The sequence below is a fragment of the Sphaeramia orbicularis genome, chromosome 3 (genome assembly GCF_902148855.1).
Source record: "Sphaeramia orbicularis chromosome 3, fSphaOr1.1, whole genome shotgun sequence".
Classification (NCBI taxonomy): Eukaryota; Metazoa; Chordata; class Actinopteri; order Kurtiformes; family Apogonidae; genus Sphaeramia; species Sphaeramia orbicularis.
In genome coordinates this window covers 52,116,737-52,137,924 of record NC_043959.1, presented here as the reverse complement: position 1 = coordinate 52,137,924, position 21,188 = coordinate 52,116,737, and the positions used below count along the sequence as shown (strand labels likewise).

Genomic DNA, 21,188 nt, shown 5'->3' with positions numbered 1-21,188 from the left:
TGACAAATGTGTTGTCACAAAGCTGAAAACAGGCCTGTTTTTATGAATTCATGAAAAATCCACTTTTTGGAGCTGCATGGTTCTCAAAGGACAGTGGTACTGAAATATGATGCATTAACCCTTTCATGCATAGTGGTCACTACAGTGGACAGCTGATCAAAGGTGTTTTCTTGTATATTTATGGATTTGTTGTTTTGTGCATCATCCCATATGCTGCAATTCATACCATTACTGTAACTTTGCTCTTCTAGATAAACCTGATCTGCAGTAACATGTTTGAGTGTAAAAAATTGATAATTGTTATTAGACTGAAATAAACAGTTTTGTTTTGTTTGTTTTTTAAAACAAAAGTTGCTTGTTTTTTTTGTTTGTTTGTTTGTTTTTGTCATATTATCGGCATGCAGGTATGTTAAAATGTGAGAAAACATCAGATTAGCAGCATTAAAAATGTTTTTATTTCATAGATTTCACACAGTATATCTGTAAATACATGTTTCTTTGCTTCTAAAATTAAACGCATGGTGTCCAGCTGAGTGAACATTTTTGTAACTCCATGAAAAATGGATTAATAAAAAATCAATCTCATTGATTTTATTTTATTTTTCATGCCTAAAGAAAAATAAACTAGGAATACACTCCAAAAAAAAATCTTGATTAAAGTTCTCATAATTCATGCATGAAAGGGTTAAACTAACACTATATGAGGTAATCAAACATCTACAGTGGTATAATGCACATTAACAGAGCAGTATATACTGTAAACCCCAAAACATCCTTGGACATCAAAGTAATACACTGGCAGGGACCATTTTACTGCACAGAGACTAGTTTGACTTTTCATACTTCAAATGCATATTGCTGATATTTACATATTTATGTTTAAGTTGCAAAATTTGTACTTGTAATGTGACAATAATAGTTTTTCTAAAAGGTCTTTGTACCCGAGTCAGTGTCACTTCAGATTTCAGGTTTCTTTTGTTCAAAGTTTTTCCCTTTTTTCTAGGATTTTACAGACTTAACTCTCTTTACCTCAGGTAAATTTACAAGCTCATGATAAATAACTGTCGCCCATTTCCTATGTCCTAATTCCTAGTCTACTCTATCCATTATTTTCCTACAGATTATATTAAGAGAATTTTACTGCATGAAAGTGGTTATGCACCACAGATCTGGCAGACTTATATGGAAAACCTTCCCTCTATCAGCTGTGTGCCACCTGAGCAAAGAACCACGGCAGTATCAGTTACAAGTATGTTATGATATACAGTGGGTACAAAAAGGATTCAGACCCCCTTAAAATTTTCACTGTTATATTGCAGCCATTTGCTAAAAACATTTAAATTCTTTTATTCCCCTCAATGTACACACAGCAGCCCATTTTGACAAAAACAGGATTGTAGACAGTTTTGCAGATTTATTTAAAGAAAAAAAAAAAAAGAAATATTGCAGTCAAAAGTTTCAGACCTTTTGCTCAGTGTTGAGTAAAATCACCCACAGACATGAGTCATCTTGGGAATGATGCCACAAGTTTCTCACACCTGGATTTGGGGATCCTCTGCCATTCCTCCTTGCAGATCCTCTCCAGTTCTGTCAGGCTGGATGGTTTACATTGGTGAACAGCCATTTTCAGGTCTCTCCACAGATGCTCAATGGGCTCCATGCATAACCCCACTACATCCTGAACTTACGGCAGCTCCTTTATTTCCTATCTTTCATTATTGAACACACTGATTAATCCAGGTGTGCCTGCTAGTTCTTGTTGCGACTACTGATTAATTAGGCACACCTGGATTTGTGTCCAGTAATGGAAGACAGGAAATAAAGGAGACGCCTGAAGTTCAGGAAGTAGTGGGGCTGTGTGTGGAGGGCTGCATTTCTGGAGCTCAGCTACAGTGATCTTTGGGTTCTTCTCCCCTGGTTGCTTAGTTTGACCATAGACCAGTTCTAGGAAGAGTTCTGGTCATTGTAAATGTCTTCCTGTAGTGGCTATTTGTCATCAAAATTAAATCAACTTAAAGGTAACTGAACTTAAGACTGTAACATGACTCAAATGACCACTAGATGCACCATGGGTTTGTGGTTTACGCAGTCAAAAACACAACGTCCATATCATAGATGTAGTTCAAGTGGTTTATTTTCAAGATTTTGCAGGCAAACAACAAATACGGCCTTTTGTGCTGTCTCTCCTGCTCATCCTGTCTGTCTGTCTGGTAGAAAAAAACCCCCCATAGGCCCACCCAGGTGCATGCTGGTCTAACTTTGTGCTCCCTATTTATACCCAGGTGCCCATGGTCTAAACTAATAAGAAAACACAAAACAAAAAGGTGCTAAATACCAAAGAATGAAAACAATAACCATAAAAAAATCTAAAAATATTAAGCAAAAAATAAATAAATCAAAAATAAACAATTAGCAAAAAATACTAAATTAGTAAACAAAAAACTAAACCAACAAATAGCCCCTACACTTCCATTTAAGGATTATGGAGGCCAGTGTACTCTTGAGAACCTTAAGCGCAGCAGAAACTCTTCTGTAACCTTGGCCAGATTTGTCACAACTCTGTCTCTGCGCTCTTAGTGCAGTTCCTTTGACCTTATGATTCCCATTTGCTCTGGCATGCACTGTGGGCTGTGAGGGTTTACATAGACAGGTGTGTGCCTTTCCTAATCAAGCCCAATCAATTTAATTAAATACAGCTGAACTCTGATGAAGCCGTAGAACCATCTCAAGAATGTTCAAAAGAAATGGACTGCACCAGAGTTAAATATAGGGGTGTTAGAGCAAAGGATCTGAATACTTTTTTTTTCAAATAAATCTGCAAAAATGTCGGCAATTTTTTTTTTCCTCCCAAAACGGGCTGCTGTGTGTATGTTGAGCAAAAAAAAATTGACTTAAATGATTTTAGCAAATGGCTGCAATGAGTGAAAAATTTAAGAGGGTCTGAATACTTTTCATACCCGCTGCATTTTTTTTTTTTTGCTTTTATGTACTAATAATATTGCAATTTCCCCATTAATTTTACAATGCAGGATATAATGGCAAAAATCTGTATTGCATATAATGTTTTTATAATATATCTAAAGAAACATTAACTGGCTTTGGTATTTGATGAAAGTAAGTGAAAGAAGTAATAAACATAGTATGATGTTACTTTTGATATTTCAGGTATTCTTACATAATTTAAAGCTATATTATACATCTGACATCCTATAAACTGATCTAACGAAGCCTTTATTAATGTCATCAGTAACAGCAGTGCTCTTTTCTTTGTACCTGGTTTGCACATATTTTCTTACATGGAGTCAGTGACAGAAAATAGTCCAGTCATTGAAAATACTTACAAACACATCAGGGTTATCAGGGTTTTTCTTTTTTTTAATAACAAGAAAAACATTTTACAAAGATTTTTCAGATCTTATAGAACATAACTTTATCATAAAAAGAATCTGTACAACAGAAACCCCCCCCATAACAAAATGTCTCTTATAATTTGAGTTTGCTGACGGACACCGCTGTTTTTTTCTTCTTCTTTGACGACTGGTCCTTTGCACTTTTGATTTGACTTTTAACCTGGTCCTGCAGCTGAGAGAAGAAGGCCTGAGAGGACCGCAGAGCCTTGTCCTTCCCTTCATCCTGAGACACAACAACACCAAGTTAATGCACAGTCATGAGGAACACACTTTTACCAAAGAAAAATCCATGGCATCACTGCATCTCAAACTGGACTGACTGGATTTTTTTCATCACTATGTAAAGAATCAAGTTTGCGGGTTAGAAGTCAGACTATTTATAGCGTTAGTGTTAAATAACAGACCAATTACAGATCAGCATAACACACCAGATTTAAATGTTTTGAGATCAGTTTTAATTTCATTTACAATATTGCTGAAAAACATTTTAAAAAATTCAAAGTTTTTATCTGATATTCTAAACGATTACAAAATCTCCTATAGTCCAGATATTATGAAACATGGGAGTAAACTTTTAGGGATTTCATTTCTCTTGCCCAAATGTATCAAATGTGATGTTGCAATCTGATTAAAAGTCCTGTAGTGTCTCTTAGGATAAATAAATTATTTTTTCCAAGTGTTTTTAAATATTCTAAACATACATGTCCAGTAAGAACAGTGAATGAATGCAGGTTTGACACACAACACCTACCTTCAGTATCGTAGCTTTTCCTCCTTTTGTCAGTTTTTTCAGATTTTCTGTGACTTCAGCCTTGGATAGTTTCTTGTTCTCTCCCGTTTTGTTTGCCTCTTTAAGTCTCTGTCTGGTTTCTTTCTCCTTAATCTTCAGACGCTTCACCTTCTTCTTGTGGCGTCTGTCACGTTTCTTGTCTGTAGATGTCTTCTCTGAATCGCCCACCATATCGCCTGCTCTGTTCTTCCCCTGGGGATAGAGGACAGGATTATTAGACACAGTTTACCAACAGTAAATGCAAATAAACCACTGAATGTGGTGAATGACAGACCTTGACTTCTTCTGGTGCAAGCAGAGTTGCATCACTAGCGCTGACTGGAGCCACCTCCTCCATCGCAATGGATGGTAAATTAGACACAACTTTAACCTCTGGGACGGGCTGTGGATAAAAAAGGAATGGCTTTTAAAACCACCATGACCTGACCACCCACAGAAAGCATCATTTAATTAAGAATATACAGTAGTAGACAGAGTAAAAGTGGTGAAAACACGGTTTGAGAGATGATAGAATATTAAATTAAAATGTTTTTAGTTAATATTTCACTTTACATTTTTTTGGTTAAACTGTTATTGTTATTTTGTGTTATTACTAAATTATTGCCAGTTTTTTTTTTTTTTTAAAGGTTTTAATTTATTGTTACAGGGTTCCTACAAGTTAAATTTAAGACTTTTTAAGACCTTTTTAAGACTACTTAGAACAAAATTTAATGCCTATTTCACGGCCATACTGGCAAAATTCGTGACTCCTAGAATTTAGGAACATTTATTTATTTACTCCAGTGCCTTGATTCCTACCGTTCTGTGTCTTTCTCACCGAAGGCTGCAAAGTTAGCGATAATCGGTTCCTAATTTCAATTAAAACTGTCAAGTTGAAACGGGTGGAACTGGATAAACGATAATGTTTTAGCAGTCTGGACATTTAACAGACTCATTTAAACATGATATGACGAACACCTTTATGGCAACATAACTTAAGACCTACTATATCAAATTTAATACATTTTAAAGACTTTTTTAAGGTATTAATGCAGATTTGTAAATTCAAGACTTCTAAAGCTTTTTAAGACCCCGTGGGAACCCTGTGTTATCACCAATCTTTGAACCTGTTTTTCATTATGGTATGTGTGCTGCTTGACCTCTTGGGCCAGGTCGCCCTTGTAAAAGAGATCTTGATCTCAATGGGATTTTAGCTGGTTAAATAAAAATTTAATAAAAATAAAAATCAATGAGGATTTCACTAAAGGTGATGGGATCAAAAAAAAAAGTTCCTAAAATAATTGCCTAAGTCATTTTTTGACAAAATTCTTTTTTTTTTTTGCCTAAAATCATTGAATACACAATTTCTGGTAACGTTTTTTGTGTTTCCTGAAAAAATCTTTAATCTTTATTGAATTATTTATAAATACCACATTTACCTTTTTGTTTTATGTCATAAATAAGACATCAAACTGTATATGAGGAACTGAGTTTTAACATGTCTTAATATTAGTGATGTCAAAAACTTCCAATAAATCCTCTCAGGCCAAACTTACTGGTTTGGGTGTGAAGTGGAAGTTGGAGAGAGCGTCCAGCTTTAGGAAAAGAGTGTCCATTAACTTTTGTATTTCTACATGAGCAGGGTTCTCCTCTTCTTCTGTCTTTTGCTGGATCAGAAAAAGAAATACAAGATCTGAGGTACAGTAGAGGTTATTTATTTTACTTTTTTAAATACAACCTCTTATACCATACCTGAGTCTGCTTAATGTATTCTTGCTCATAAATTTCTGCCAGACTCTGCTTGCTCTTCTCATGGTCCAACGTTAGCCTTTTCTTATACTCGAACACCTCCTCTTTGGGCTTCTCCTTGCGGACCACGTCATCAAAAGCCTTACAGAAACACAAGTTTGAGGTAATGGTTATGTCAGGGAGCAAAAAGAAGTGGGTATTATTTAAAAATGACAAAAGTGACTAATGTTTTGCGCTTTGCACTGACCTGGTCTTTAATTCTCTGTTTGATAATGTCCTCTAGCTGTAGTGTGGTTTCCTCTGTGATGGCAGGAGCTAAAACATAAAAAAAAATAAATACATATCATGTTTGGAAAAAGAGCCCAGAACAAATTTATAGACCTGAGAAACCTACAAAATGAGACCAAGAAGAAAATGAATTACCAGATGTCCTCAAACTAAGCTGAGCCCCATGATTTTTAAGATTCTCATGAAGTAATACAACAGCAGTTAAAGGTATAATCGATTTAAGAACTTAACCTTGGTTAAACATTAGGAATGTACGATTTAAAATGAACACAAACTTTTTTCTTCTCATTATTTGACATCTAACAATACCGTATTCTTTGGTATTTTGACCAGTTTTCTGTAAATTATTGTTCTAAGTGACAAAAGCAGTGTCCAAATTTCCACACTAACATGATAATTAGTAGGGTAACACAATAACGTCAATATAAGTTTTCTGGTATATTTGAAACCAACTGTATGAAAACTGCCTTCTATCTCTGGGTAAACATTACAGTATGGAAGCTCTGGACACGTTGCCAGTAAAACCCATAATGCAATGCAGTCATGAGAACAACTGTGTGAAAACAACTGTGCTGTTTATTTAGATTCTGTGTATATAGTGTACATTATGGGATTTTGGCAGGGCCAAATATTTTGATGTGGAGTTTAAGAAGAATGATGTGGGAGTTTGTAGTAGTTAGGGTTATTTTAAATGTTTATTTTAAACATACACCCTGACCTGTAAATAGTAAAACTAATGGTCTCTTAACTTATTTCCAAAGTTGGTTGATTATAACAACACATTAGATCCTCAAATTTTGATGTCTATTGCATTTTGAAAGGAAAATACAAATAAAACAAGGAAACCCACCCATCCTGGAAGCCTGATCGAACTCCACATCTTCTTCGAGCATGCTGTTCTCAGGCCGAGTCTGTGCCGTCACTTCTCCCAACAGCTGCCAGGGCTTCTCTTCTAGAGCCGCTTTCTCCAACTGATCAATCTTCTCTGACATCTGCAATTAAAGGACAGAAACTGCTAATAAATACATTCATTACAGTCTAGATTTAGTGCACCATTCATTAAATATCATGACTCTTGAACTGCAAATGGAAATAGAAACTAATTAGTTTTTAAATTCCTTTACCTTTTCTTGCCGTTTTTCAAATGATGACTTTGATTCAGACTTTACTGCACTTGGAGTTTTTCCTCCAAAAATTTCCTCCATGTCCTCTCCCTCACTGTCCTCGTCTCCAGAGAGGTCAAAGGTCACTTTTTTATGAGATTCCTTGGACTCTATCTGCTCTTCATTCCTGGCAAAAAGTGAGCAATAACATGTTGGAGTCAGATGCATTTCTCCGCCAACACATGAGCACAGTTTCACAGACACACACAAAAAATAAACGTTGCATAATTTAATCACACTTACTCATCGTCACCTTCTTCACTTGCATAATCATCATCATCGTCATCAATTTGTTCTTCGCCGTCTTTGTGGCTCTCATCCATGCTGTCATCCTCACCATCTGACTGGTCATCTGCTTTTGCTGGTTCACTATCCACCGCATCAAAGTAATCCTTGTACTTGAGATTCCTGGAGCTTTTAACCTGTAAACATAATTAAAAAGATTTCTGTATTTGTATCATCAATATCACAGTAAAATGCTGAGAATGAAATATGTAATAAATTGCATACAGTGCTCTTCTTTTGCTTTTTGTTGGAAATTATTTGATCTAGGTCCAGATCATCATCGTCATCAGAGGGTACGTCCTGAAAATAGTCTAGATCATCTTCACTGTCCTTTCCCTTTCCTTCTCGTTTGTCCATATCATCAAGAAATGACTCCATTTCTGATAACTTAAAGAACTTATCATCAACCTCAGAGGGAACAGCCTTAATTTTTGAGCCTTTTTTGCTAATCATTTTCTTCTGTTTCTCTCGTTTCTCCAGGGCATCTACATCAAAATCTAAATCAGAATCCTCGTCTGTGAAATTCTCTGCACCATCATCAGCCATTTTCCTTGACTGCCTTGGTAGTTCCTCTTCTTCCTCTTCACAATTTTCATCATCAGTCTCTCTTTCATCCTCTCCATCTTCTACTTCTTCCTCCTCATCCTCTTTCAGCACTGTTAGTGTCTCATCTGACACAACATCATCAACAACATTTTTTAAATGTTTCAGTAGTGGACCATTCTGTAACTCCAACTCCTGCCAGATCTGCTCTTCATCAAAGTTTTCCACCACTAGCTGATCCAATGGGCTGCCTTCATACTCCGCAGGCTCGTGAGCCTTGTGGAGGTCATACAGGGTCTTGGTGAGAGAAATGAAGTCTGCTGCTACTTCATCTTGAAGGCTACAAAAGTGGAAATAATGGTAGTTTAGTCACAGTATGCATTTTTAAACAGACACATGTAATCTCATTACAAAACACACAAAATTACATTTTAACACGATGTCTCTTTAAAGTATTAAGTCACTGCAAACCACACATAAACTTCAACTTGAACCTGTGGACTGAATACAATCTGTATCCTTTAGGTTGATAATAGCCAAAAGAGCCACTTGAGTCTACCATAGCCGATCAACAGAGCTGAGATAAAGACAAAAACACATCAAACCACACAATGACATCTCTCAACCTGTGTGAAAGCATTTACCTTGTATTTGTCACTGATATTCTTTGTTATTCAAGGGCTTATTTCATTCTATCAAGTTCCTCTGTATGAATCTTTTGATATGTACATTTAGGTTAAATTTACTGTATTTCGTTACTTTTTCTGTGATTAATGACCATTGATGGGTGCATATGTAATTGACTTCTTGCTTTTACGGTTTTTTTTAGTTTAGTTTTTTTTTTTTTTTTTTTTTTACTTCAAAGTTTGAGACAACTAAGAAAAACAATACATCACATCATTTTCAAAACTAAGAACAGAGCTGATGAAATTAGTAAACTAACATTTTCACAACAGTGTCCTATTTTGTGATTACTCAGTTTGTACTGTGACCATATTTAAGTGAGGATTAACGAATTTACAGTTATTGGCAACTACTGTTTTCCTCTAATGTTTTGCAGCAGTGTTGCCTGAGGTTGCAACCTTTACATTTGGAGTATCTCACACACTGATGCACAGTTTAACCTATGTTGTGGAATGTTTTTAATGGATCTACATTAGGAAACGGTGACGGATCAGGGCATTTGAGTATTTTCTGACGGTTTTATTACTTATGAATAAAACATAACCTTAGCTGATATTCTGTGTTGACCAATAGGTGCCTTAGATTGTATTACCGGTATTTAATCAAACATGCTTGCGGTTAGCCCAAGCTAGAGGCTAGCTAGCAGAAACTCCTCTACTCCTCTAGTACTCCACCCGACGCTGCGCCAAAATGTACACTTTACGAATAAAAAAGCTAATAAATACCTCAGGAAGTTCTCTGGATGTGCTGTGCCGACATCTATTTTCTTTACACAATCCTCTAACACGCTCCACACATCTCCACTAGCCATTTTTTCCCCACATGTGTAGCACGGACCGTGTGCTGCAGGTAAATAGGACCCCCGGAAACACAATCCGCTGTTTAGTTCCGGGTAGTAAACATGGCGTCCGCTCTGCTGAAGGTTGCAGGTTAGTTCGAGTTAGTATCCAAAACACACGGCGCTGTTTATGCGACTTTTAGTTTTTAATGTTCATGTAAGAATTTTGTTATTGTAAATCACTGTTGAACCTTCTAAATCACTGTTGAACCTTTAACGGACGAAAGCTGGCGCACTTGCGTTGAAACATATGGTTATGTAAGAAAACTAGCTAACAGGTAAAAGGTGAAATGAGTGTTTGGTGTCCACTAGTGGTCACTAAACAAAGATATCCTATCACCATGCCATACCTAAGGCTTCTCTTCTGTAAATTTAATAAAGTTTAGTGGCATGGTTTACTTCTACAAACACCTATTAGCTTTAAATCATCTCATTTTTAAAAAACTGTATGTATGTATAAATGTAGTTTCAGGTATTTCCAGATGTTCTCGTCTCACCCTGATGAGGGCACATTCAACCACATCTGCCCTCCATCAGGGGGTTCCTGGGTCAGTATGGAAGCTGGGGAGGCTCAACCACATTGCCATTGCAGTCCCAGACATAGAGAAGGCCACATCTCTGTATAGGGACGTCCTGGGGGCCACAGTGAGCGACAAAGTCCCCCTGCCAGAACATGGGGTCTACACAGTGTTTGTGGAGCTTGGCAACACTAAGCTGGAGCTGCTGCATCCTCTTGGGGAGAAGAGCCCCATCGCTGGGTTCTTACAGAAGAACAAGGCTGGAGGGATGCACCACATTTGTATAGAGGTGGGACAGTTTGGACTAGCTTCAGGGGCTCCCTCAAACACTCAATGGATCCTTTTAATGTGGAGTTAGACGAGAATTCAGTTAACACAAAATTGCAGCATTTGATAGGACTAGTATTTTCCTCATGTATTACAAATTTAAAGCACTTGAACTTAATTTAGCCCTTTACTCCACTACATCTCAGAGGCAAATGTTGAACTTTTTACTCCTACTCTTTATAAACCATCTTACATTTTTTGTTTGACTAAGCTGAAGACAGGCCTATTTTTTGAGCTCATGAAAAGTTTATTTATTTTTGTTTAGTGATTTATGGTTCTCATTCATTAGTAATGTTACAATAAATGAGAACCTTGTCATGCTGTGGATTTAACAATTCAGTGATGAATAAAGGGGTTATAATGATGTCAACCTTAAATATCTAAAATGCAAAACACACCTTAAGGCAGGGGTGTCAAACTCATTTTAGTTCAGGGGCCACATGCAGCGTAATATGATCTGAAGTGGGCCGAACCAGTAACATAATCTAAATAATAGGATAAGAACTGATAAATAATGTCAACTCCAGTGTTTTCTCTGTTTTTGAGTGGAAAAAAAACAAAATTCCTTAATGAAAATATTTACATGTACGAACTGCACTTGAACATGACATGAACAAATATGAACAACCTGAAAGTTCTTAAGAAAAATAATGGCAATTTTAACAATATTACACCTTTGTTTATCATTTATACATGTGCATTACAACTTACAGATCCCAGTGGATCTATAAATGCACAAAATATTTAATAACAGGCAGAATATTGGTAAGATTCTACATACTTCAGACTTTTTTGTTCAGGTTATTCACATTTTTTGTAAACGGCTAGTCTGTAAATGTAAACATTTGTGTAATTTTACTGTTTTTACCCTAAAACAAAGGGGAAATGAATGTTCATTATTTATAGTTTATTATGATTGTATTTTACTGGTCTGACCCACTTTAGATTGAATTGACCTAAAATAAATTTAACATCCTTGATTGTTAGTATTTTCAGTGTAATTTTTGCATTTCACAAATTCATCCCATGGGCCGGACTGGAGCCTTTGGCGGGCCGAATTTGGCCCCCGGGCCGCAGGTTTGACACCTGTGCCTTAAGGCATCAGAATAGAAAGACAAAGAACATTCTATAATAGTAATGCGCTGACAAGGACCATTTCATTTTAGTGACATTTTGCTGCTACATACATTAGCGCAAGTAAGGTTTTAAAAGCTCAACTTTTTTTTTTTTTTTTTTTTTTTCGGTATTATGTATTAGCATTTTCACAGTATTAGTAGACATAGTACAGAACACTTCTCTCATCACTGGGTATAACTGATCAACACAAACTGTAGAATGGTATAAGTGCCAAAACATGCAGAAACTATTAACAGCTGCAAAACATGACAAAAACAGCAGATGGTGGTAAAAGGTGGAAAACACATAAATAGGAAATCTACAATAATTTATTGACAGAAACCTGTAAATAACACTGTAACTAAATAAGTGGTCTTCAAGTACATTCTCTACATTCACTAGTATAAAGGTTTTTCAGTATGACCGATCTATAACTGACCATTAACCCAGATATTTGCTCCTTGTTTGCAGGTTGATGACATTAATGCCGCAATAGTAGATCTTAGAGCTAAGAACATCAGAACTCTGTCTGCGGAACCAAGAATAGGTGCACATGGGAAACCTGTGATGTTTCTTCATCCTAAAGACTGTGATGGGGTGCTTGTGGAGCTGGAAGAGGCGTGAACACCTCAGTGTCAAAGACACAGTGGGGGCCTTTAAATCATATGTCTACTTTCCATTTTAGTAAGTAACATCATGACAAATTCTGGGTTTGTAATATTTTTCTTAGTGGCACTTTTGAATTTCCATTTATGAAAGAAAGCTGATTTATGTGTTCCTGACTTTCCTTTTTTGGTGTTGAAAGAATAAAACATGTTGACACTTGGACTTTGACAGACTTGTGTGTTGTAATGTAAAAACCAAAAATGTTGAGATGTACTGAATATATTGATGTGTGTAACAGACAATGCACGGTCTGTTATTTAACTACTGAATGGTAATCAGTATATGTACTTACCACCTCTGTCTCCTAAAATGATGCAGGATTACAGTGATCTCAGGTGTGTTAATAGCAAGACAGGAAGACAATCTGAACCATTCACTCTGTCTTTTATGTTATGGTAGAGTACAATAGTCTTAATAGATATTGGTCATCCTCTTAAATCTTAAATAAAAAAGACACAAGTTTATGACAATACCTCCCTTTTGCTCTGGGCATAACTGCAGTACACCCATACAGCAATTGTGGGTTCATAAATACAGTAGCAACACTGTACACAATCATTTAAGCCAGTGGTTCCCAACCTTTTTTGGCTCGTGACCCCATTTTAACATCACAAATTTCTGGTGCCAGACATTCAAAACAGAGACTTTTTTTTTGCTAAAATTAATTTGTTTTTGATCATGTAATAGTTTGCTATACTATGTTGCAAATAAGCGTTAATTTTAGACGACATTTAGTCTATATAATGTATATTATTATGGATGGAGGCAGTAAAGCCAGGTGTAGATGACTGCATAAAGTGAGAATTTAATTTTCAATGTACAGTCAGTCCAGCTTGGATTTAAATTAATACTGAACAAACAATAACTAAAACTATGAATTATGAAAGAGCTGCAACATCTTAAACTGACCAAAATGAACATTTGAAAGATAAACAGTACCACAGTGCTTCAATTTCAGCTTCACAGTTTGTCATGTCTTTTTACATCACCAGGAAGTATTGTGATCGTTTTGCTTTGTGTGTTTGTTTTTTTGTTAGGAAGATAACTGAAAAAGTTATGAACGGATTTTCATGAAATTTTCAGGAAATGTTGATACTGGCACAAGGAAGAAATGATTAAATTTTGGTGGTAATGGGGGGGGCAGATCTGTCTTGGTGGAGGTCTGTGCTCTCCGAGTGCTTTTCTTGTATTGAACTGTACATACTTGATGATAGACTGTGTTCTGTTGGTGTTAGTGGACATACCTACACTAATGCTGTCCAGTGATACCATGCCATGTTATTACTTTTGACTTAAATCACTTTTATAGAGGTTATTCTTAAGGGAAAGAACATTTCTATCCTGTGTGACATTTGTAAATATAATTTGGTGGAGACAGGTTTTGAGTTAGCCACCATTTACTACTTAGCATTAAACTCACAGCACATCTGTGTTTGAATGGAACAAGCTAACGAAGCTAACCCTGCACCTGTGAGTGAATGAATGTTTAGCTGAAAAAATTTGCGTAATCTAATTCATTGTCCCACAAGATCATTTTCCTATAATAGAATATGTAAAAAATATAACACAGTCCTGCTCAAAGCATGTCCTTTAATCTGTCAGTCAAACAAGAGATCATACGTTCAGCCAGGAAAACCCATAAGAAGAACCATCACTGTCGACCAGGTCAGTTAGATCATCATAATTAAATATATTATTATTTTCAAAACCCTTCTGACAAGATAATCTGTAAATATTTTAAAGGCATACAGACCAAAACACATATTATCTAACATGAGTTTAATCTTACATTCTGAATGCTCCTAAATTGTCATTAATAGAAAAACAGAGTTAAACAGAATTCAGTCATGTCATGTTATGGACATGGATATCAGTTGATAAGTTAATTACTTGTGTAAAGATATTTTTCATCTCGACATTTTCAGTTTTTGTTTTTTCAGTCTAAAACTTTATCAGAGGAATCACCAAAGATGATTCATAAAATATTTTAGATGGTTTTCACCACATAGTCCAAACCCGGCTACTCAAATACTGCAAGTGCAAGCAGACAAACACATATCTATGGTTACTATGTCTTTCTTCATATGTGAAGTATATCTGTCATTCTTCCATTTGTTTTTTTTTTTTTTTTTGTTTCTATAAGTAAATGCCTATAATTGGTTGAAAGGTTTGGACTATCAAGATGAGTTTCTACAGAAGTTCGAAGGTTAGTACTACAAAAGTAGCACAATTTAGTGATTTCCCTCATTGAAATGATGTAAACACAGTCACCCTATGGTGTGGACACAAGAACAGCATTAATGCACTGACAGTTTTTGTTTCAAAAATTACTCAAAAATTATTTAAATAAATAAATAAATAAATATAAAGATATGCACAGTTGTAGCATATGCAAAAGTCTGGAAACCCTCCACACTCAGTACTTAGTAAGAACTCTTGTGTCTTTTCCTATTTGGTATTTTCTCCCATTCTTCTTTGCAGAAGACTTGAAGTTGTAAAATCCACCCTCTTTTTTTGCTTCATCTTTTTATAGGTAGCTATAGGGTTGTGATGTAAGTCCATCCTTAACCTCACGTCTCTTTCGTCTCTACCACTTCCTCAGTTTTCTTCACAAATGGACACATCAGTCAACTCCTCCAATTCATCCGTCATTTCTCAGAATCCTGACTGTTTGAAGTCCAGAACCAGCTCTTTCATCCTTTTGTCTTGGCTCATTGTCTACATCCTCTTCCTTCCGGTCTTCATCTCTGTCCTCTACATTGGCTACCAGCGATGGAAGAAACAGCACTGTTTTTCCATGGTAGCAACTCACTCTGATGTCTTCACCTTTCACATGGTTACTTTGGAGATGATCAATATAGTGGGTTTTTGCTTGTATTGTTGGGACTTGTTCACTGGGACCACCAGTCTGGGTATGTTGGGGTCAGGCATCATCATTATGGTTTCATATGGACAGATGTTCTTCCACGTCCTCACCTGTGTGGAGCGCTACCTGGCTGTTGCTCACCCCATTGCTTACCAGGGCCTGAAGCAGGCGGGCGGAGTCAGGATCAGAAACCTCAGCATTGGATGTGTTTGGCTGTTGAGCTTTGGACTGTCCATTAAAGCAAATGTTCCTAGCGTATATCAAAGAGCTAGTGTAATTTTGGATATTTTGGTTCTGCTTCTATGTGCAGCTTTTATTTCTTTCTGCAGCTTTTCTGTTCTCATTGTTCTGATTCGTCCAGGGCCAGGGGAGGTGGGCAGGGACAGGAAGCTGATTGACAAGTCAAAGCGGGGGGCTTTAAACACCATGATAACCATACTGGGTGCACTATCGCTAAAGTTAATATGCTACCTTATGATCTATATGAGTTACGTGTTATTCAAGGTAAATCCTGATGGGGGTTGTGTGATGCTAATGTCTTCTGTTTGGTTCAATCTACCCAGCAGTCTGGTGTTACCACTGCTGTTTCTGCACAGAGCAGGAAAACTACCAGGCAAACAAAAATAGGACCAATGGCCCTGTAGCTTACCGGCCAAATCAAAAGCTTTGGGAAATGTATCCAGATGCCATTTATTATCACCCAGTTATGTGTATTTATTATATTACAGAAATAGCCCATGTTTTGGTCATATTCCAATCAGATCTGTAAAAAAATTCAAATTCCAACTTGATATCATTGATACTGATTTATTGGATCATTCCACTTCCTATCTCTTATAATGGGGAAATTTTTCAAAGTTGCACCAAACCTAGAATCAGATCCGGATCAACATAATTTTAATACCTTGTGTTGACATCATCATACAGAAGCTGTATACCAAGTTTGAAGTCAATCAGAACTGTAGTCTGGGAGAAGAAGACGATTGAAATTTTTTCCCCATAAGAGCCCATGTTAAATTTTCCATAAGTTCCCGGATCCAGAAGAAGATCCTGATTAGCATGTGGACATTATGTTTTGGTCATCTCCCCATCAGGGCTGGACTGTAGAAATTTACACTTGATATCATTTATATTTACTGAGTTATTGCATCGATCCATTTCCTATCTCTAATAATGGGGAAATTTTTCAAAGTTGCACCAAATCCAGAATCAGATCCGGATCCAAATAATTTCACTAACTTTTGTTGACACGATAATAAAGAAGCTGTATACGAAGTTTGAAGTCAATCGGAATTGTAGTTTCAGAGAAGACGATTGAAAGTTTTGTAACGGACAACAGATGACGATAGACGATGACAGATGACGATGCCAGCTGCCGCCGCCGCCAGGCACCACATGACAACAATAGCTTACGGCCTGTCGGGCGGTAAGCTAAAAACAAATTAAAAGAGAGTCAAAATAACATTTGCACAACACTGCAAAAAGGTATTGTTCCGGTATAACGGAACTGACACAAGGTAACTGCACATCAACATTCTTCCACCCTAAAGCCCTACAGAAGGTTTTTTAATACGTCACAGTCCGGGAGCAGTGACAGGAGCTGGAGATCCAGTCTTCCACCCTCTGGTTTGTGGAAGACCAGCTCTACTTCCTGAACCACAGCAGACTGTTAACATGTTCTTTTGTTGGAAGCTCCAAGAAAAAGTCCGGATTCTTTTAGGTCTCATTTTTATACATTTAATTTGGCTTATCTGACCACAAACAAAGTACAAAGTATGACTCAGCTCTGAGGATCCACACACCAAGCAGGAAATGAATCCAGACATTCCAACGCATATCACTTTTATAAACTGATCTTCAAACTATGGGCTGACCCCCTTGCGCTAGGTGGGTTGGGTCACAGAAAAATGGACTGGTGTCATCTGACTCTAAAGTCAAGCAGATGTGATACCTCAGCTCAATATAAAACCCCATACTGACAGTGTGTTAACATCTTATCTCCCGTGGTTTACGATCCTATGTGGGCATGTGTATTTGAAAGTGTGCCTAAGGTAAAACTTAAGCCCTGTGTTCATAAATCTGCCAGTTTAGTATGTTGACCAAGATGTGACCCATACTATCCTAAAAACCTTCCCACTAACCAGTGAAACAAAGAAATCTAGTGAAACAAAGGAATCCTAACTACTACTGACTTCAACGATCTAAATTAAAATAATATTTCAAGATGAACAAAATATTAGACTCACTGAAGAAACAGTCGAATTCCACAAAATATCATATTAGGCTGGAAAACTAACAGGTGGAAAAACAAATCATTTGTCAATTTGTTTATTACAGTGGTCCTCAACTGGGGGGTTACAGACTCTCTCCCAGGGGACGCGAGCAAATCGAGGGTGCACGAGTGACATCGTCAGGGGCGTTAGGAATGAGAAAGCTGAGAGTGGAGCACTCAGGCACAACAGAGGGGGTGTTAGTGACTACTGTTGTACATCATAACATTATACATCACTCGACCCCCCCCCCCCCCCCACACACACACACACACACGTAAAGACCCCATGTAAGCCAATGGTGGGCCTTTGTTGAGAAACACTGGTTTATTATATCATGCTATCCTTTCAAATGCACTTGACCACAAATCTGATCCAAAATTGTGATCATTTTAATATCAGTGCCTGAAAAAAAAATCATAGCTACCACAGAAATTGAATATGGAAAACAGTAGAAGTCCTTTTATGATGATGTTTTTTTTGTTCTAAAACCTGATGTCAGTGTCCATGGATCACTGACATGGTTGTTTTGGTTTAGTCAAACTTGTTGCTAGAGCTTCTAATCATTAGACTCCAGGTTTTATAGCTGATATCATGCATTTAATATTTTACTGTATGTTATTTATTCATCTATGTATTGTCTAGTTTTAGCTGATTTATTTATTTTATTCAATGCTTACCTAATCATATGTTTTTATGTAAATAATTGGTGTTTTCTTAATTATGTCATGTGTCATGTATTGAAACATGTATTGTTATATCTCAAATCAACATAAAGAGGACCTCTTACAACCTGTAGCCATGATGTGTCCCAATAGTTTTATCCATATCCATATAGTTTATAAACATCAATATTTCCTTAAAGTTTAATACTTTTGAATACTTTTGTCCATATTGTGTACCTTCACAAATAATAAAAATACATGGTTGATGTTGACATGGTTGAAGGCTGTTTATTAAATTCAACATACAGTATCACACATCCCAACAAACTAATTAGCATTTAGTAACAAAAATGTACAGCACTCATTCATGGATTAATATGCTATAAAATGAAAAAACAGGAGGTCAAGGATGTAGCCAGAGGGAACACTAGGGCCCAATCCCAATTTACCCTTAGCCCTCCCCCTTACCCCTACCCCTACCCCTTGGCCCTTGCACTTGCCACTACCCCTTGAAACGGAGCAGCAAGGGGTAGGGGTTGAAACATTCCCCTATGAAATGGGACAACCCTTTGCGACCTGTTTCGTCGTCAGCAGTCAATTGATGCCACTATAAACAGATGTGACAACTTTGTTTCCGAAAGTATTCACCATAGCGTCAACAGCTGTAACCATCTCTGTTCCATGGGCTTTGGTCGTCTTTTTTCCAGCTATCAGCTATAAACTGCAGAAATGTGATCTACAACAGATTGAAATGGTATTAAACGGTCGATCAAATAATCAAGTTGTTTACGAAGAAAATAAATACATTTGTGTGTGTCTTTCATCACACTGCTGCACTTTTTGGCTGTTTTTATTATGGGACATTTCTCCTACCCCTCCGTTTGTAGTGCGGTCTGGAAATATCTCCATTTCCAGGGCTATACAGCCCTCCCTCCGCCTTAGCCCTTCCCCTCCATCTAATTGAGAGTCGGGACAACGCTACCCCTTCACGTGTATGTGCAAAACAGAGGGGTAGGGGTAAGGGGGAGGGGCCAAGGGGTGAATTGGGATTCAGCCTAATACTACTAGAAATGAATAGTCTTACATAGAAATCAGAGTACTGGCTGTTACCATGGATAAAGGCAACCCGAGAACATCCTTAGCTTAGAAAGTTGAGTAGAGGAACAACAAAAAACAACTGTCTACCAAGACAAAATGGACTAAACACAAACTTCATACACACTCAAGCACATGCTAAATCTTCAACATTGAACCTTTTAGTTATATTAATTTTCTTTATGTGTTGTGCCTACAGCACGTTAGTTTCCCTGTGCGCCATTCAAACAGCAGAGGTGTAGCCAGACTGCTGGGCAGGGTTAAGATGACTGCCATTGTTAGCATTACACACAAAATTTCTAGCTCCATCTTCACCAGAACGTACATACAAAAATAGCTTTGAAACATCCTGCAGTTATAGCAAGTCATGACTTTGTTTTAGGGCAGTGGTTCCCAACCTTTTTTGGCTCGTGACCCCATTTTAACATCATAAATTTCTGGTGACCCCAGACATACAAAACGGAGACATTTTTTTGCTGAAATTAATGCGCTTTTGCTCATGTAATAGTTTGCTATACTGTGTTGCAAATAAACGTTAATTTTAGATGACATTTAGGCTATTTAATGTATATAATGCACCTTTTTGGTGTTTGCTTCTCCGTTTCCCTTGCAGATGTCTTAGCGGGCCCAGGCGGGTGAAGAAATCTTTCTATTCTCTGTTTGGTCCGGTTTTCTGTGTCCAGGCAGGTTGAAGTGTAGTAGCGGTCACATCATCGGGTCAATCAAGATATGCCCTCTCAGATATTATATCCTGCATTTTATTTGAACTTCATTTTTACGAGGAAAAGTGTCTGTTTTTTTTTATTCTAATGAAATATACTGTATATTGAATCATTAAATAATAGTTTTTTATTACCTCTGCCAAGGAACGGCGGAGGTTATGTTTTCATCAGGGTTTGTCTGTCTGTTTGTTTGTCTGTTAGCAAGATAACTCAAAAAGTTATGGACAGATTTGGATGAAATTTTCAGGAAATGTTGATACTGGCACAATGAAGAAATTATTAAATTTTGGTGGTGATGGGGGGGCTGATCTGCCTTGGCAGAGATCTACGCTCTCAGAGTGCTTTTCTAGTTATGTTTTGTGATTGTCTCAACTCACTATATATTTTTTATTGATAAGTTTTTTGTTTTTTTAGTATTTTTATCAATTACTAGAAATTTCAGGTGACCCCATTTGAATTCCAGGTGACCCTAAGGTTGAAAAACACTGATTTATGCTGTTTCTAATTTGCTGCAGACATTCAGGGAACTTCGCCACGTTACAATAATTTCAAGGTCCTTTCAAGGTGTTACAGATTTCGCTCATGTTACACTGGTGCATATTGTTAGTTTTCTATGACAGTAATTTGAGCCTTGATGATACTTGACACCAAATATGGCTGAGACTATTTTTGTTGATGACTAACTGCATTTTCCAGTTGCTGGTGCGGAATTTGAAGGAAATTACTTTGCTGGCTGACATTAAAAAACAAACATCTGTGTTACAGTAATTTTCCACAAGACAAAAATAAAGAAAGTCGGAACCATAAAATATAACGTCTACTTCTTAGTAATGATTATTTTCTAAATCATACATTGTGCAAAACAATATAATCATTGAGTCAGTTTAGGATGTGTGAGTATGTTTTGATTATGAGAATGTCATGAGTTTGTAACTAAGGAAAGAATTGAAGAATAGAGCAGAACAGAACAGCTTTAGCATCATCGTAGAATTAGAAAAAATGCCACAAAATTCACTGCTATACATGCGTCTTAAAAGTAATCTGTAATAAATAGTTAAAATCAAACATGCACAACACAGTCGAGCATAATAAATATGTAAAATAACAATAAAACAGCATAAAACCACATGAATCAAAAGAGCTATTATCAAATATGTTTCAAAATGTGCTGATCATTTATTTAGGAAATACTAGAGACAATATCTGGTGATTTT

The 21,188-nt window shown here is 36.8% G+C and overlaps 2 protein-coding genes across 2 annotated transcripts; one reads left to right on the top strand and one right to left on the bottom strand.

The window, feature by feature from the left end:
* Positions 1-3,357: 3,357 nt before the first annotated feature.
* Positions 3,358-9,754, bottom strand: mphosph10 (M-phase phosphoprotein 10 (U3 small nucleolar ribonucleoprotein)). The gene is made up of 11 exons (XM_030130820.1): positions 9,617-9,754; positions 7,890-8,547; positions 7,623-7,801; positions 7,341-7,506; positions 7,067-7,208; positions 6,176-6,243; positions 5,932-6,069; positions 5,736-5,846; positions 4,475-4,582; positions 4,162-4,392; positions 3,358-3,633 (listed from the first exon to the last, which is right to left on the bottom strand). The coding sequence occupies exons 1-11, from the start codon at positions 9,700-9,702 to the stop codon at positions 3,484-3,486; spliced, it is 2,037 nt and encodes a 678-aa protein (XP_029986680.1). The 5' UTR covers positions 9,703-9,754; the 3' UTR covers positions 3,358-3,483.
* A 23-nt stretch (positions 9,755-9,777) lies between these two features.
* mcee (methylmalonyl CoA epimerase) lies at positions 9,778-12,521 on the top strand. Its single transcript, XM_030130822.1, has 3 exons — positions 9,778-9,820; positions 10,196-10,536; positions 12,162-12,521. The coding sequence occupies exons 1-3, from the start codon at positions 9,793-9,795 to the stop codon at positions 12,312-12,314; spliced, it is 522 nt and encodes a 173-aa protein (XP_029986682.1). The 5' UTR covers positions 9,778-9,792; the 3' UTR covers positions 12,315-12,521.
* Positions 12,522-21,188: the final 8,667 nt, after the last annotated feature.

Excerpts from the sequence above, each read along its gene's own strand:
- mphosph10 (XM_030130820.1), bottom strand. The coding sequence starts at position 9,702 with ATGGCTAGTGGAGATGTGTGGAGCGTGTTAGAGGATTGTGTAAAGAAA. Across the intron at positions 8,548-9,616 it reads CATCCAGAGAACTTCCTGAG|CCTTCAAGATGAAGTAGCAG; the intron begins GTATTTATTAGC and ends CCACTTTTGTAG. Across the intron at positions 7,507-7,622 it reads AGTGAAGAAGGTGACGATGA|GAATGAAGAGCAGATAGAGT; the intron begins GTAAGTGTGATT and ends ACTTTTTGCCAG.
- mcee (XM_030130822.1), top strand. The coding sequence starts at position 9,793 with ATGGCGTCCGCTCTGCTGAAGGTTGCAG. Across the intron at positions 9,821-10,195 it reads CGCTCTGCTGAAGGTTGCAG|TTTCAGGTATTTCCAGATGT; the intron begins GTTAGTTCGAGT and ends GTATAAATGTAG. Across the intron at positions 10,537-12,161 it reads TGCACCACATTTGTATAGAG|GTTGATGACATTAATGCCGC; the intron begins GTGGGACAGTTT and ends CCTTGTTTGCAG.